The sequence below is a fragment of the Dipodomys spectabilis genome, unplaced genomic scaffold (genome assembly GCF_019054845.1).
Source record: "Dipodomys spectabilis isolate Male_0828 unplaced genomic scaffold, ASM1905484v1 ptg000119l, whole genome shotgun sequence".
Taxonomy (NCBI): Eukaryota; Metazoa; Chordata; class Mammalia; order Rodentia; family Heteromyidae; genus Dipodomys; species Dipodomys spectabilis.
The window spans coordinates 36631-50872 of record NW_024870796.1 but is presented as its reverse complement, the minus strand read 5'-3'; the positions used below and the strand labels follow the sequence as shown (position 1 = coordinate 50872).

Below are 14242 nucleotides of genomic sequence, written 5' to 3'. Positions count from 1 at the left end.
TGTTCCTGCACTGGGTTCACTGGAGCAAGGCCTGAGATCTGCAAGCAGAGTGTTTACAACATTTAGCATTACAGTACTTGAATCAGGATCCTGCCATCAGAAGCCAGCAAACACAGCAGCTCTGGACCATTCCCCAAACACTCATTTCCCAAGTGGATAAGAAATAATCACCCAGATGGTAGAACAGACCAGAAAGGAGGGGGTCGCTAGGGAATGGGTCCCTGACTGAAGTGGGCATGCAGGCAGAGGGACAGAGAACTCCTGGTTCCAAGGTTGACATGGGCCCTCAGACATCTGGAACGTCAACGCTCAAGTGAGAGCTGACCCTCTGTCTAAGTCTTCCCAACCTAACTGGAAGAACTGTGGATAGCAGACTTTGTGTTGCAACCCCCTACTTCCCTCTGAGTTTTCTCATGGCTGCCCCAGCCCTCAGGTACTACATAGCCTGTGGGGAATACAGATGAAGACGACATCTGTGTCCTGCCCCTGCCCAGATTCCACTCCCACCACTGGGCCATCCTGTGCTTAGGTCCAAGAGCCTGACTACAAACTCAGCAGATTCAGATATTGAAGGATGCCCATTGTGTCTCAACTTTCCTCACCACTTAACAGGCCAGAGCTAGTCTCTCTCTGAAGAAAAAAAAAAGAGTAAAATCAAAGTTTATTTCCTAAATAAAAACAGAAAGAATATTACTTGTATCATATACATGAATGTTATATGCATATACATATGCATATACCTATTCACATGTACATTTGCCATTGCTCCCCAGGATGTGTCTACAGCAAGTCAATAACATCATGCAATCTGCCTAGATAGCCTAGGCCTGCATTCATTCAACATGCATTTATTGAATACCTGTTATGTATAGGAAGACCTATGTTAACTGCTGAGAGTAGATAAATGAGCAGATGGAAGAGTTTCCCATTTGGGCCTCCAGTATGTTGTGACTCTATCCTCCTAGGCCCAGACCCTCCTTTCTTCTTTCCATCAAGTCTCTCCTCCTCCTCACTAATCTCTGTCTTATAGCACTTGGCATCTACAATCCCAAAGATGGTGATAGGTCAAGTATTACCCAGTGAACATCCACAATATCAGAAGTTCCTAAGATGGGTGGTTGGGAGGTCTTTGTATGCTCATTGATTGGATTTGATTCTTTGGTTGTTGGTGGTAGTGGTCCTGGTAAGACTAAAACTCAAGGCGTGAGTGCTGTCCCTGACATCTTTTGCTCAATGCAAGTGCTCTATTACCTTCAGCCACAGTGGCACAGGTTTTCTGATAGATAATTGGAGATAAGACTCTCCATCTTTACTGCTCGGGTTGGTTTCAAACCATGATCCTCAGATCTCAGCCTCCTGAGTAGCTAGGATTAAAGGCAAGAGCCACCAGCACCTGGCTCTCCTTTGATTTTTTAGACAAGTAAAAGGGCCTCACCTTTGGCCATGGAGTTGAAGTAACTCTCCTTTGAGTGATAGGCACATTTGTAGGAATAGATATCTAATAACCCCATGACATTAGCAGAGCATAAAGGATCTGAGTAGCTATGTCTGTAGAATCCATGTACCATCTATTCACACCTGCAGGCCAGGAGCCCTCAGGAGAGGTGCTCTGGGGGCAATCTGCCTGCTCTGAAGGATGCCGGGGGGAACTTTCAATCAGCTTGCTCAACTCAGGAGAGGCTTCCTGGAGCCTGAAGGATAACTGTGATTCCAAGGCTATGCAGAAGTCAGTGAGGTGATCCAGGCATGGGAAAGAGGCAGAGAAGAAAGCACAGTGTTGCTGAAGGGGTGGGTAAGGCCGAATGACTGAGCAAAGGGACAGCAGTGGAGGGGAGCCTGAGCCTTCATGCCAAGGTGAAGAGTTGGAACCTCAAGTATTACCAGATAACGTATAACAGCTACAGTTCAACCAATTATTAGTTCTGTTCTGTGGGTAAGTAAATCATCACTGAGGCTTGCACTTCCCCAATCTTGCAAAAACAGGACAAAAATACCCACATTCCAGGGTAGTCCTGAGCATTACAATCATAAATTCAAAAGCCCCAGACATTTGCCTCAATAATCAGTGGCCACGATTGGCCTTTCTCAATAGAGCAAGTCTAAGATTTCAGCAGATGATGGAAGGACAAAGAGACTTCAGAAAAGAGAAAAGTATAGAAAATGCTGTGATGACCTAAGCAAGAGAGGGACACCCACTGTGTGACCTTGAGCATGATCCCCAACTATCCTGAGTCTCTTTCTGAATACCCGGGGATGTTTGAAAATACTTCCTCACAGTTGCTCGGAGGATAACATTGGATGACACAGATAAAATCCTCCACTCCACACCCGGTGCCAAGTCAATACCCAATGCATCGTGACAATGATTGTGATGAAGGTCTGCATCTAATAAGTGCTGAGCAAGAGGAGTAGAGGAAGGTAAAATAGAAGGGAAACATTTTCAACTACAGTGCATAGGAAATCAGAATTTCTGAGTTTGTATAGGGCACTTGGACACCGTTTAGCTCTTATCCGGTGAATTGATGGCCTTTCAGCCAATGTTTTTTAAACAATCCACTAGAGAAACTAATCTGGGTAGATGAAGGAAGACCCACTCTAGGATAATCTAATTTGTTACCATAGGAGATGCAAGATTTCCCTGACAAAGGCTTCCCAGGACAATGGCTTCAGGTAGGCTACAGAGACTGCAACAGAAGCTCACCTGGGAATGTTGTGGAAGAGCTCTGAAACAGAAAGGATGGAAATCAGACCCATGAGAGAGCTTTCTCCCGTAGACAGAAAACCAAGACATGGAAGAAGAGGGGAAGGACCCATCAAAACATGTTTTTTCCACATAAGAACAGCTCTGACTGTCCTTCAGGAAGGGGTATAGAAGAGAATATGAAAACAGAAAACAGAGACCTGTTTCTAAGAATAAGAAGTGCAGGTGTTGTGGGTGGTGGGCAAGAGTAGATTTTACTACTGTCTCTCTGACAAAATTCATACCAAGATATTATCAGTGACAGTCAACTCCCTCAGAATCAGAGGGACCAGGTAATCATTCATAATCACGGTTTAGACCTCTCTTCCAATTCTATCCATGAAATAAAGCAAAGATCCTGCTAGTAGTGTATGTGTGCATGTGTGTGTGTGTGTGTGTGTGTGTGTGTGTGTGTATGTGTGTGTGTGTGTGTTTTAGTAGTGTGTGTTGGCTCTGGAGCTTGAAATTGGGGCTTTTGTGATATCCCTAAGCATTTTTTGCTCAAGGCTAGCACTCTACCACTTGAGCCACAGCTCCACTCCTGGCTTCTTGGTGGTTCATTGCAGATAAGTCTACTGGGCTAGCTTTGAACTACAAACCTCAGATCTCAGCCTCCTGAGGAGCTAGGATGACAGATGTGAGCCACCCACATCTGGCATAACCCAGAATTTTAAAGGTCAGATCTAATCATGAAAGAATGCTCTATCTCAACAGAAATAGTAAACCATAGAATCACAGTGATTCATGTGGAGTCAACAAACTTACAGACTGCTGAGGATTTGATCATTAGAGAGGAGATAGAAGACAGGGAGAAGTGCATTACCTGAAACCACAAATCCGATGACACCAGACACAGGGCTGGGGCAGGCCTCCCAATCACAAGCAGTATGTCCCTGGTGAACCCCACTGCCACCCAGAGACCCGCTGCTCTGCTCAGGGAGTTAGGTGTGCAACCAGGTCTCTCTCAGTTCAAACAAGCTGATGGAGCTCCATCTCACTAAAAGAAATGGATCTGAAAAGAAGCAGGAGGGACTGAGGAAACCGAAAGAGGAATTTGTAGAACAAAAAGCTCACAGTTAGAACAACTCTGGTCCACCCTGTATGGTGAAAACTGGAGTTGATGGAGATGTTTGGAACACACACACACACACACACACACACACACACACACACACACACAGAAAATACAAAAAAAGGATGTGGGAAAGGTTTTGAAGAATGCATGAGAATAGGAAGAAAACAGATGCTGAGAGAAAGAACTCTAGAAAACCTGGCAAAGAGAATCCTATCTTAAAGCACTGGGAGAATCTTTAGGAGATTAGAAAGCCTACCAGAGGGGCTGAGATGTAGCTCACTGGCAAAGCACTTGCCTCACAAGTCCAAGGCTCTGGGTTCAATCCTCAGAACCATAAAAAAAGAAAAGAAAAGACAAAAAAATTAGACCTATAGACAGTTTAAAAGCCTTCCAGAGCCGAGCGCTGTGGCTCACGCCTGTAATCCTAGCTACTCAGGAGGCTGAGATCTGAGGATCGCGGTTCAAAGCCAGCCCGGGCAGGAGAGACCGTGAGACTCCTATCTCCAATAAACCACCAGAAAACCAGAAGTGGCGCTGTAGCTCAAGTGGTAGAGCGCTCGCCTTGAGCTGAAGAGCTGAGGGACAGCTTCCAGGCCCAGAGTTCAAGCCCTACGACTGACCAAAAAAATAATAATAATAATAAAAAATAAAAAAATAAAAGCCTTCCAGAAACATAGCACAGAAATATCATCCCACATCTGAAAGGAAGGCAGTGTGCAAATGACCTGCACAAAGAGAGGAAGGGTGCCTTCCTGAAGGGAGGCAGGGGGCACAAAGAGCTTCTCAACTGTACTTGAGCCCCTCCAATGGGCCAGGTCCAGCCCCTGGCTGAGAGCTCTAATTCTCTGCCCCTACTCACTCTCATCCACTGTTATGTCCTCTGCTGTGACTAAGTTGCTTCTCTTGTCACAAATCCTCGGAGACCACCCCTCCTCTGACACACGGCTGTCCCCAGTCTCTCACAATTAAACCTCCAAGGGAAGAAACTTCCTGGGAACATCTCTGAGCATCTCAGGCACCTCAGCCAACCAAGTGTCCCAGGGGAAGAAAGAAGGGGAAAGGAAGTCATGAGGACTTCCATGGGTGCACTTAGGAAGAAGTGCACAGCTGTCCTGTTCTGTGTAGCTAGTGGTTCATCATGGGGACAGCCATGCTGCCATATGTGTAGGTGGAATCAACAGGGCATCTTCTGAAATCTTCTAGAACGACATCTCCCCGACAACGCTAAATGAGGCAGCTCTCATGAAAGCTTAGGCAATTTTAACTGAGGAAAGAAATTAAAGTCTCTTACCTCCGAGTTCAGTTCTACTGGCATTCAATGAGTCCCCAAGGGGACAGAACAAGCACAGCCAGGTCACTTATCCTTGGCACTGACCACCTCCTGCCCACTCTCCTGTCACCTGCAAAATGAGTGAGTTTTCTACTCTTAGGTTTAAAGTTTTTCAAAAATAAAGGAGCATCACAAAAGCTTTGCTGTAGCCAGGTACCTGTGACTCACTCCTGCAATCCAAAGCTACTCAGGAGCATGAGATCTGAGGATTGCAGTTCAAAGTCAGCACAAGTCCATGAGAACTTTATTTCCAATTTACCACCAGGAAGTGGAAAGTAAGGCTGTGCCTCACGCAGTAGAGTACTAGCCGTGGGATAAAAAGCTCTACAGGCCTCTCCTTTCCCCAGGCCTGGCCTCTCCCCAGGCCTCACCTCAGGCCTCTCTTCTCACTGCAGGCCTCACTAAAGCCCTCTTGCCTCTCCCCAGACCTCTCGCCTCTCCCCAGGCTTCACTTCACCTCAGGCCTCTCCCATCTCACCAGGCCTCACCTCAAGCCTTTCACCTCTCCCTGGGCCTCACCTCAGGCCTCTCTTCTCTCCACAGGTCTCTCACCTCTCTGCAGGTGTGGGCACTGCTCCATTCAGGTTCTCACCCCTTGCAACATGCAGGTCAAATCTCTCCTCTCCCCCTCAAGCCAATTTAACTTCAGAACACCATCTTCCACCCCCCTCTCTATATCCAGTGACCAGTCCCCCAAGCTGCCCACCACCCTACCCTTTGACACCACCCCCCTTTGGGTCATGACAGTGTCATCAGCATGGGGAAGAACTTCCCGCCCTTCCTAAATTACCATGGGTCCTGAATTTCTGTGTGTCACACAGATCGGGTTTTCCAGAAGCAGAGAGAAACAGATTTTATACCAAGAATTTTATTGGAAAGAGTTCTCCAGATCAATACCTATGGTGGAAAAAAAACAGGTAAGGAAGCAAAACTGAGCATGGAAATGAGCTTCCTAGGATCCCTAAACTGAACCTAAGTGGGATGCAGGAGCAGGGATTGCCTTTCAGGATCACTAATGGGATGCAGGCAGCCCCCAGACATAGAGGAGAACACGACTGTAATAAATGAGGATTTCCTCAGGCATGTCCCTTGCTGACTCTCTCTGCATCTGTTGGATGAAGACCTTTGATCATCTACTCTGGCCCAGGCTTTCTTTCACATCAGTGGGATGCAGCGTGTAGTGATAGATGGAACTGGCATGCTGCTTGCTTGGTTGGTTGTTTTGTGGGACATATCTGGTTCTCTGCCACTCAAACTACAGTTGGCGAATACAGGTTCCATATCATCAGACCCCCAATCTCAATCTCCCACCCTGCCCACACAGGGACACTTTCCCAGGAGTTTCCTCAGAGCCCCAGTCACTTCTTTGTTTCTCAGACTGTAGATGAGAGGATTGAGCATGGGGGTGATCATGGTATAGAAGGCAGACACCACCTTGTCCTGCTTGGAAGAGTGGTAGGCCTGAGGCCGCATGTAGGTGATCATGGCGGCCCCATAGAAGAGGGAGACCACCATCATGTGGGAAGAGCAGGTGGCAAAGGCTTTCTGCCGGCCTTCTGCAGACCGCATACGGAGCACAGTCACCAGGATGCGCAGGTAGGAGGCAGAGATGACAGAGAAAGGCAGGAGCAGCATGAGGACACAGCAGACATAGATCATGGTTTCATAGAGGGAGGTGTCAGCACAGGCCAGTTTAAGCACAGCGGGAACCTCACAGAAGAAATGGTCAATCTCCTGGGAGCCACAGTAGGGGAAGCGGAGTGTGAAGACAGCCTGGATCAACCCATCGACCAGGCCAAAGAGCCAGGATCCTGCCACCATGAGCCAGCAGACACAGCGGCTCATGACCACCGAGTACCTCAGGGGGTTGCTGATGGCCACATAGCGGTCATAGGCCATGAACGCCAGCAGGAAGCACTCATCACCCAGGAGAGTGAGGAAGAAGAGGATCTGCAGTCCACAGCCCGTGAAGGAGATGGCACCCCCACCTCGCAGGAAGTCAGCCGCCATGCGGGGCACAATGGTGGAGATGAGCATGAGGTCCATCAGCGACAGCCAGCTGAGGAAGAAGTACATGGGGCTGTGCAGCCGCGAGTCTGTATTGATGAGGACGATCATGAGCCCATTGCCAGACAGGGCCACCAGAAACATGAGCATGATGATGCAGAAGAGGAAGAGGTGTAATGGTGAGTGGCTGAAGAGGCCCAGAAGGATGAAGTGGGAGATGAGAGTCTGGTTACCCTGCCAGTCCATTGTTCCTGCACTGGGTTCACTGGAGGCAAGGCCTGAGATCTGCAAGCAGAGTGTTTACAACATTTAGCATTACAGTACTTGAATCAGGATCCTGCCATCAGAAGCCAGCAAACACAGCAGCTCTGGACCATTCCCCAAACACTCATTTCCCAAGTGGATAAGAAATAATCACCCAGATGGTAGAACAGACCAGAAAGGAGGGGGTCGCTAGGGAATGGGTCCCTGACTGAAGTGGGCATGCAGGCAGAGGGACAGAGAACTCCTGGTTCCAAGGTTGGCATGGGCCCTCAGACATCTGGAACGTCAACGCTCAAGTGAGAGCTGACCCTCTGTCTAAGTCTTCCCAACCTAACTGGAAGAACTGTGGATAGCAGACTTTGTGTTGCAACCCCCTACTTCCCTCTGAGTTTTCTCATGGCTGCCCCAGCCCTCAGGTACTACATAGCCTGTGGGGAATACAGATGAACACAACATCTGTGTCCTGCCCCTGCCCAGATTCCACTCCCACCACTGGGCCATCCTGTGCTTAGGTCCAAGAGCCTGACTACAAACTCAGCAGATTCAGATATTGTAGGATGCCCATTGTGTCTCAACTTTCCTCACCACTTAACAGGCCAGAGCTAGTCTCTCTCTGAAGAAAAAAAAAAGAGTAAAATCAAAGTTTATTTCCTCAATAAAAACAGAAAGAATATTACTTGTATCATATACATGAATGTTATATGCATATACAACATATTTATATACCTATACACATGTACATTTGCCATTGCTCCCCAGGATGTGTCTACAGCAAGTGAGTGACATCATGCAATCTGCCTAGATTGCCTAGGCCTGCATTCATTCAACATGTATTTATTGAATGCCTGTTATGTCTGGGAAGATCTATGCTAACTACTGAGAGAAGAAAAATAAGAAGATGGAAGAGTTTCCCGTTTGGGCCTCCAGTATGTTGTGACTCTATCCTCCTAGGCCCAGACCTCCTTTCTTCTTTCCATCAAGTCCCTCCTCCTCCTCACTAATCTCTGTCTTATAGCACTTGGCATCTACAATCCCAAAGATGGTGATAGGTCAAGTATTACCTAGTGAACATCCACCATATCAGAGGTTCCTAAGATGGGGGGTTGGGAGGTCTTTGTATGCTCATTGATTTGATTCTTTGGTTGTTGGTGGTAGTGGTCCTGGTAAGACTAAAACTCAAGGCGTGGGTGCTGTCCCTGACATACCTTCAGCCACAGTGGCACAGGTTTTCTGATAGTTAATTGGAGGTAAGACTCTCAATCTTTCCTGCCCTGGCTGGTTTCAAACCATGATCCTCAGATCTCAGCCTCCTGAGTAGCTAGGATTACAGGCAAGAGCCACCAGTGCCTGGCTCTCCTGTGATTCTTTAGACAAGTAAAAGGGCCTCACCTTTGACCATGGAGTTGAAATAACTCTCTTTTTGGTGATAGGCACATTTGCAGGAATAGATATCTAATAACCCCATGACACATTAGCAGAGCATAAAGGATCTGAGTAGCTATGTCTGTAGAATCCATGTACCATCTATTCACACCTGCAGGCCAGGAGTCCTCAGGAGAGGTGCTCTGGGGGCAATCTGCCTGCTCTGAAGGATGCCAGGGGGGAACTTACAATCAGCTTACTCAACTCAGGAGAGGCTTCCTGGAGCCTGAAGGATAACTGTGATTCCAAGGCTATGCAGAAGTCAGTGAGATGTTCCAGGCATGGGAAAGAGGCAGAGAAGAAAGCACTGTGTTGCTGAAGGGGTGGGTAAGGCCGAATGACTGAGCAAAGGGACAGCAGTGGAGGGGAGCCTGAGCCTTCATGCCAAGGTGAAGAGTTGGAACCTCAAGTATTACCAGATAAGGTATAACAGCTACAGTTCAACCAATTATTAGTTCTGTTCTGTGGGTAAGTAAATCATCACTGAGGCTTGCACTTCCCCAATCTTGCAAAAACAGGACAAAAATACCCACATTCCAGGGTAGTCCTGAGCATTACAATCATAAATTCAAAAGCCCCAGACATTTGCCTCAATAATCAGTGGCCACGATTGGCCTTTCTCAATAGAGCAAGTCTAAGATTTCAGCAGATGATGGAAGGACAAAGAGACTTCAGAAAAGAGAAAAGTATAGAAAATGCTGTGATGACCTAAGCAAGAGAGGGACACCCACTGTGTGACCTTGAGCATGATCCCCAACTATCCTGAGTCTCTTTCTGAATACCCGGGGATGTTTGAAAATACTTCCTCACAGTTGCTCGGAGGATAACATTGGATGACACAGATAAAATCCTCCACTCTACATCCGGTGCCAATTCAATACCCAACGCACCATGACAATGATTGTGATGAAGGTCTGCATCTAATAAGTGCTGAGCAAGAGGAGTAGAGGAAGGTAAAATAGAAGGGAAACATTTTCAACTACAGTGCATAGGAAATCAGAATTTCTGAGTTTGTGTAGGGTACTTGGACACCGTTTGACTCTTATCCGGTGAATTGATGGCCTTTCAGCCAATGCTTTTTAAACAATCCACTGGAGAAACTAATCTGGGTCGATGAAGGAAGACGCACTCTAGGATGGTCTAAGTTGCTACCATTGGAGGTGCAAGATTTCCCTGACAAAGGCTTTCCAGGGCAATGGCTTCAGGTAGGCTACAGAGACTGCAGCAGAAGCTCACCTGGGAATGTTGTGGAAGAGCTCTGAAGCAGAAAGGGTGGAAATCAGACCCATGGGAGAGCTTTCTCCCATAGACAGAAAACAGAGACATGGAAGAAAAGGGGAATGAAACATCAAAACATGTTTTATCAAAATAGGAACAGCTCTGACTGTCCTTCAGGAAGGGGTGTAGAAGAGAATATGAAAACAGAAAACAGGAATAGAAAACAGAGACTTGTTTCTAAGAATAAGAAGTGCAGGTGTTGTGGGTGATGGGCAAGAGTAGATTTTACTACTGTCTCTCTGATAAAATTCATACCAAGATATTATCAGTGACAGTCAACTCTCCCAGATTCAGAGGGACCCAGGTAATCATGCACAATGACGGTTTAGACCTCTTCCAATTCTGTCCATGAAATAAAGGATTACAGCAAAGTGTGTGTGTGCATATGTGTGTGTGTGTGTGTGTGTGTGTGTGTGTGTGTGTGTGTGTGTGTTCTAGTAGTGTGTGTTGGCTCTGGAGCTTGAAATTGGGGCTTTTGTGATATCCCTGAGCTTTTTTTGCTCAAGGCTAGCACTTAACCACTTGAACAATAACTCCACTCATGGCTTCTTGGTGGTTGGTTGGAGATAAATCTGCTGGACTTTAGATCTAGGCTCGCTTTGAACCACAGTCCTCAGATCTCAGCCTCCTGAGAAACTAGAATGACAGGTGTGAGCCACTCACATCTGGCATAACCCAGAATTTTAAAGGTCAGATCTCATCAGGAAAGAGTGCTCTATCTCAACAGAAATAGTAAACAACAGAATGTCATCGATTGTTATGGAGTCAACAAGCTTACAGACTGCTGAGGATTTGATCATTAGAGAGGAGATAGAAGACAGGAAGAAGTGCATTACCTGAAACCACAAATCTGATGACACCAGACACAGGTCTGGGAAACCGAGTGGGCGGCCTTCCAGTCAGAAGCTGTATGTCCCTGATGAACCCCACTGCCACCCAGAGACCCGCTGCTCTGCTCAGGGAGTTAGGTGTGCAACCAGGTCTCTCTCAGTTCAAACAAGCTGATGGAGCTCCATCTCACTAAAAGAAATGGATCTGAAAAGAAGCAGGAGGGACTGAGGAAACCTAAAGAGGAATTTGTAGAACAAAAAGCTCACAGTTAGAACAACTCTGGTCCACCCTGTATGGTGAAAACTGGAGTTGATGGAGATGTTTGGAACACACACACACACACACACACACACACACACACACACACAGGAAATACAAAAAAAGGATGAGGGAAAGGTTTTGAAGAATGCATGAGAATGGGAAGAAAACAGATGCTGAGAGAAAGAACTCTAGAAAACCTGGCAAAGAGAATCCTATCTTAAAGCCCTGGGAGAATCTTGAGGGGATTAGAAAGCCTACCAGAGGGGCTGAGATGTAGCTCACTGGCAAAGCACTTGCCTCACAAGTCCAAGGCTCTGGGTTCAATCCTCAGAACCAAAAAAAAAAATACAAAAAAAATAGACCTATAGACAGTTTAAAAGCCTTCCAGAAAGAGCACAGATAGAAATATCCCACATCTGAAAGGAAGGCAGTGTGCAAGTGACCTGCACAAAAAGAGGAAGGGTGCCTTCCTGAAAGGAGGCAGGGGGCACACAGAGCTTCTCACCTGTACTTGAGCCCCTCCCCTGGGCCAGGTCCAGAGAGCTCTAATTCTCTGCCCCTACTCACTCCCATCCACTGTTATGTCCTCTGCTGTGACTAAGTTGCTTCTCTTTTCACAAATCCTCAGAGACCACCCCTCCTCCGACACACCTCTGTCCCCAGTCTCTCACAATTAAACCTCCGAGGGAAGACAACTTCCTGGGAACTTCTCTGAGCCTCTCAGTCACCCCAGCCAACCAAGTGTCCCAGGGGAAGGGAGAGGGGGAAAGGAAGTCATGAGGGCTTCTATGGGCGCACTTAGGAAGAAGTGCACGGCTGTCCTGTTCTGTGTAGTTAGGGTCCATCTTGGGGACAGCCATGCTGCCATACGTGTAGGTGGAATCAACAGGGCATCTTTTGGAATCTTCTAGAACAACACCCCTCTCCCTCCCTCTGCCTCTTGCCATGACCTAAGCTAAAGGCGGCAGCTCTCGTGTAAGATTTGGAAGCTTTAAATGAGTCACCAACTTAAACGCTCTGACCTCAGAGTTCGGCTCTACTGCAATTCAATGCAGGTCCCCAAGAGGACAGAATGAACACCAGCAGCTCGCTTGACCCAGCACTGACCACATCCTGCCCGCTCTCCTGTCAGCTCCCAAATGAGTGAGTTTCCCTCTCTCAGGTTAAATGTCTTTCAAAATTAAAGGGAGCACAGGATAGAGACTAAGCTGGGTCACAAAAGCCTAGATGGAGTTTGACTAATCTGACTCTCAGTTTCCTCATTCTGTAAAAAGCAAACAGTGGTGCTCATCACAAAAGTTTTGCTGTAGTCAGGCACCTATGAACCATTCCTGTAATCCTCGTTATTATGGAAGTTGAGATCTGAATATTGCAGCTCAAAGCCAACCTCAACAGAAAAGGGCATGAGACTTTTATCTCCAGTTAAGCACCAAGGTGTGGAAATTAGTGCTGTGGCTCAGGTGACAGAGCAGTACCCTTGAGCTAAAAACCTCAGGGACAGCACCCAGGCCCTAAGTTCAAGCCCTACAACTGGAAAAGTTATGAAGGTAAGAAGGAAAGAAGGAAGGAAGGGAGGGAGGGAGGGAGGGAGAAAGGAAGGAAGGAAGGAAGGAAGGAAGGAAGGAAGGAAGGAAGGAAGGAAGGAAGGAAGGAAGGAAATAACTATAATTGGTGATAGATAATATTCAGATGAGATTGTGGCTGATTATAAGGTATTATGAGAACTATGGCTGTTGAAGAATACCATGCACATTTTAAGGAAGAAGCACAGTGTAGTTGTTGCTACTCGATGGAAGTTCAAATAAGAGTAAATGGGGGTTAGGGAGCAGGGCACTGAGTAGCTGGAGAGCTACACTGTGTGCTTGGGAAATCTACTCTCACAGCTCCAAGCCCTCTCCAAGTAGCTCCGGCTGCTTGTATCATCGAGACTCACATCAGGATCTGACAACAGAACAATTAGAAGCAGGCTATATGGCAAAAGGAAAGAAAAATAACCCCTCATGTTTTCCTGGTAGTAGCTGTGCAAACCCTCCCAGCAATGTGCATTTTCAGAACCATTCTGATACAGCCTGCCAGAGGAACACGTACTGGCTGACCAGCTTCTCTGTGTCTCAGTAATCTGGGACTAGAGATCTTCTCTACATTCTTAGGGTACAAAACCAACCGCAGAGCATGAAGGCATTATTGGATGCTTCCTTCTATAAGAAATGGGTTTTATTGAGAATCTGCTAGTTAGAAAGCATGGAATTAAATATTGACAATACACAAATGAAGAAGACATGGTCCTTGAAGAGAGAACATCTAAATAATAAGATTTTTTAAATGTCTTTTTTATTTTTTTATTGTAGAAATACTGTACAGAGTGGTTACAGTTACATGAGTAAGGTAATGAGTACATTTCCTATGGATCATTGTTACCTCCTCCTTTGTTTTTCCCCTACCATCCCTTCCCTCCCCACCTCCCTTTTTTTTAATTTCTTAAAATAAGGTTTATGAAGTCTCAAGTGGACAAGGGTGGACAAGGCTCAGAACTAATCAAGAGTTCTAGAGAGTCAACATCTAGAAAGTTTCCACATCAGGTATTTCTATTTATTGGCCTGAATCATCTATTAAATAATCTAGAAAAGGATGTAAACGAAGACGGTAATGCCCTAGAACAAAAGACAAAGATGCCAGGAGAAATGAACAGAATAACTTTTTTTTTAATTTTTTATTGTGAAAATACCGTACAGAGGGGTTACAATTACATGGGCAAGGGAATGAGTACATTTCTCATCAAGCATTGTTGCCTCCTCCTTTGTTTCCCTTTCCCATCCTTCACACCTCCCCCTCCCCAACAGAATAACTTTAATGCAAGGGTATCATAAACAAGCCAACAGTGGCAATCATGGACTGCATTATGCCTTCGTAAGGCTTTAGATTTGCCTGTGATCTCTGCAAGGAAGAGCGGGCATTCTTCTCATTTACTAACAAGGAGGCAGACATGCTCCCAGGGTGACTGACTTACTGGAGGAGGCAGATTCAGCCAGTTTAG

The 14242-nt window shown here is 46.5% G+C and overlaps 1 protein-coding gene across 1 annotated transcript; it reads right to left on the bottom strand.

Annotated features, from left to right (window-relative positions):
- Positions 1-6444: 6444 nt before the first annotated feature.
- Positions 6445-7398, bottom strand: LOC122115384 (olfactory receptor 56-like). The gene has a single exon (XM_042688825.1). The coding sequence runs from the start codon at positions 7396-7398 to the stop codon at positions 6445-6447; it is 954 nt and encodes a 317-aa protein (XP_042544759.1).
- Between the last annotated feature and the right edge of the window lie 6844 nt (positions 7399-14242).

Bases quoted from the DNA above. Each gene is read 5' to 3' on its own strand.
- LOC122115384 (XM_042688825.1), bottom strand. From the start codon at position 7,398: ATGGACTGGCAGGGTAACCAGACTCTCATCTCCCACTTCATCCTTCTG.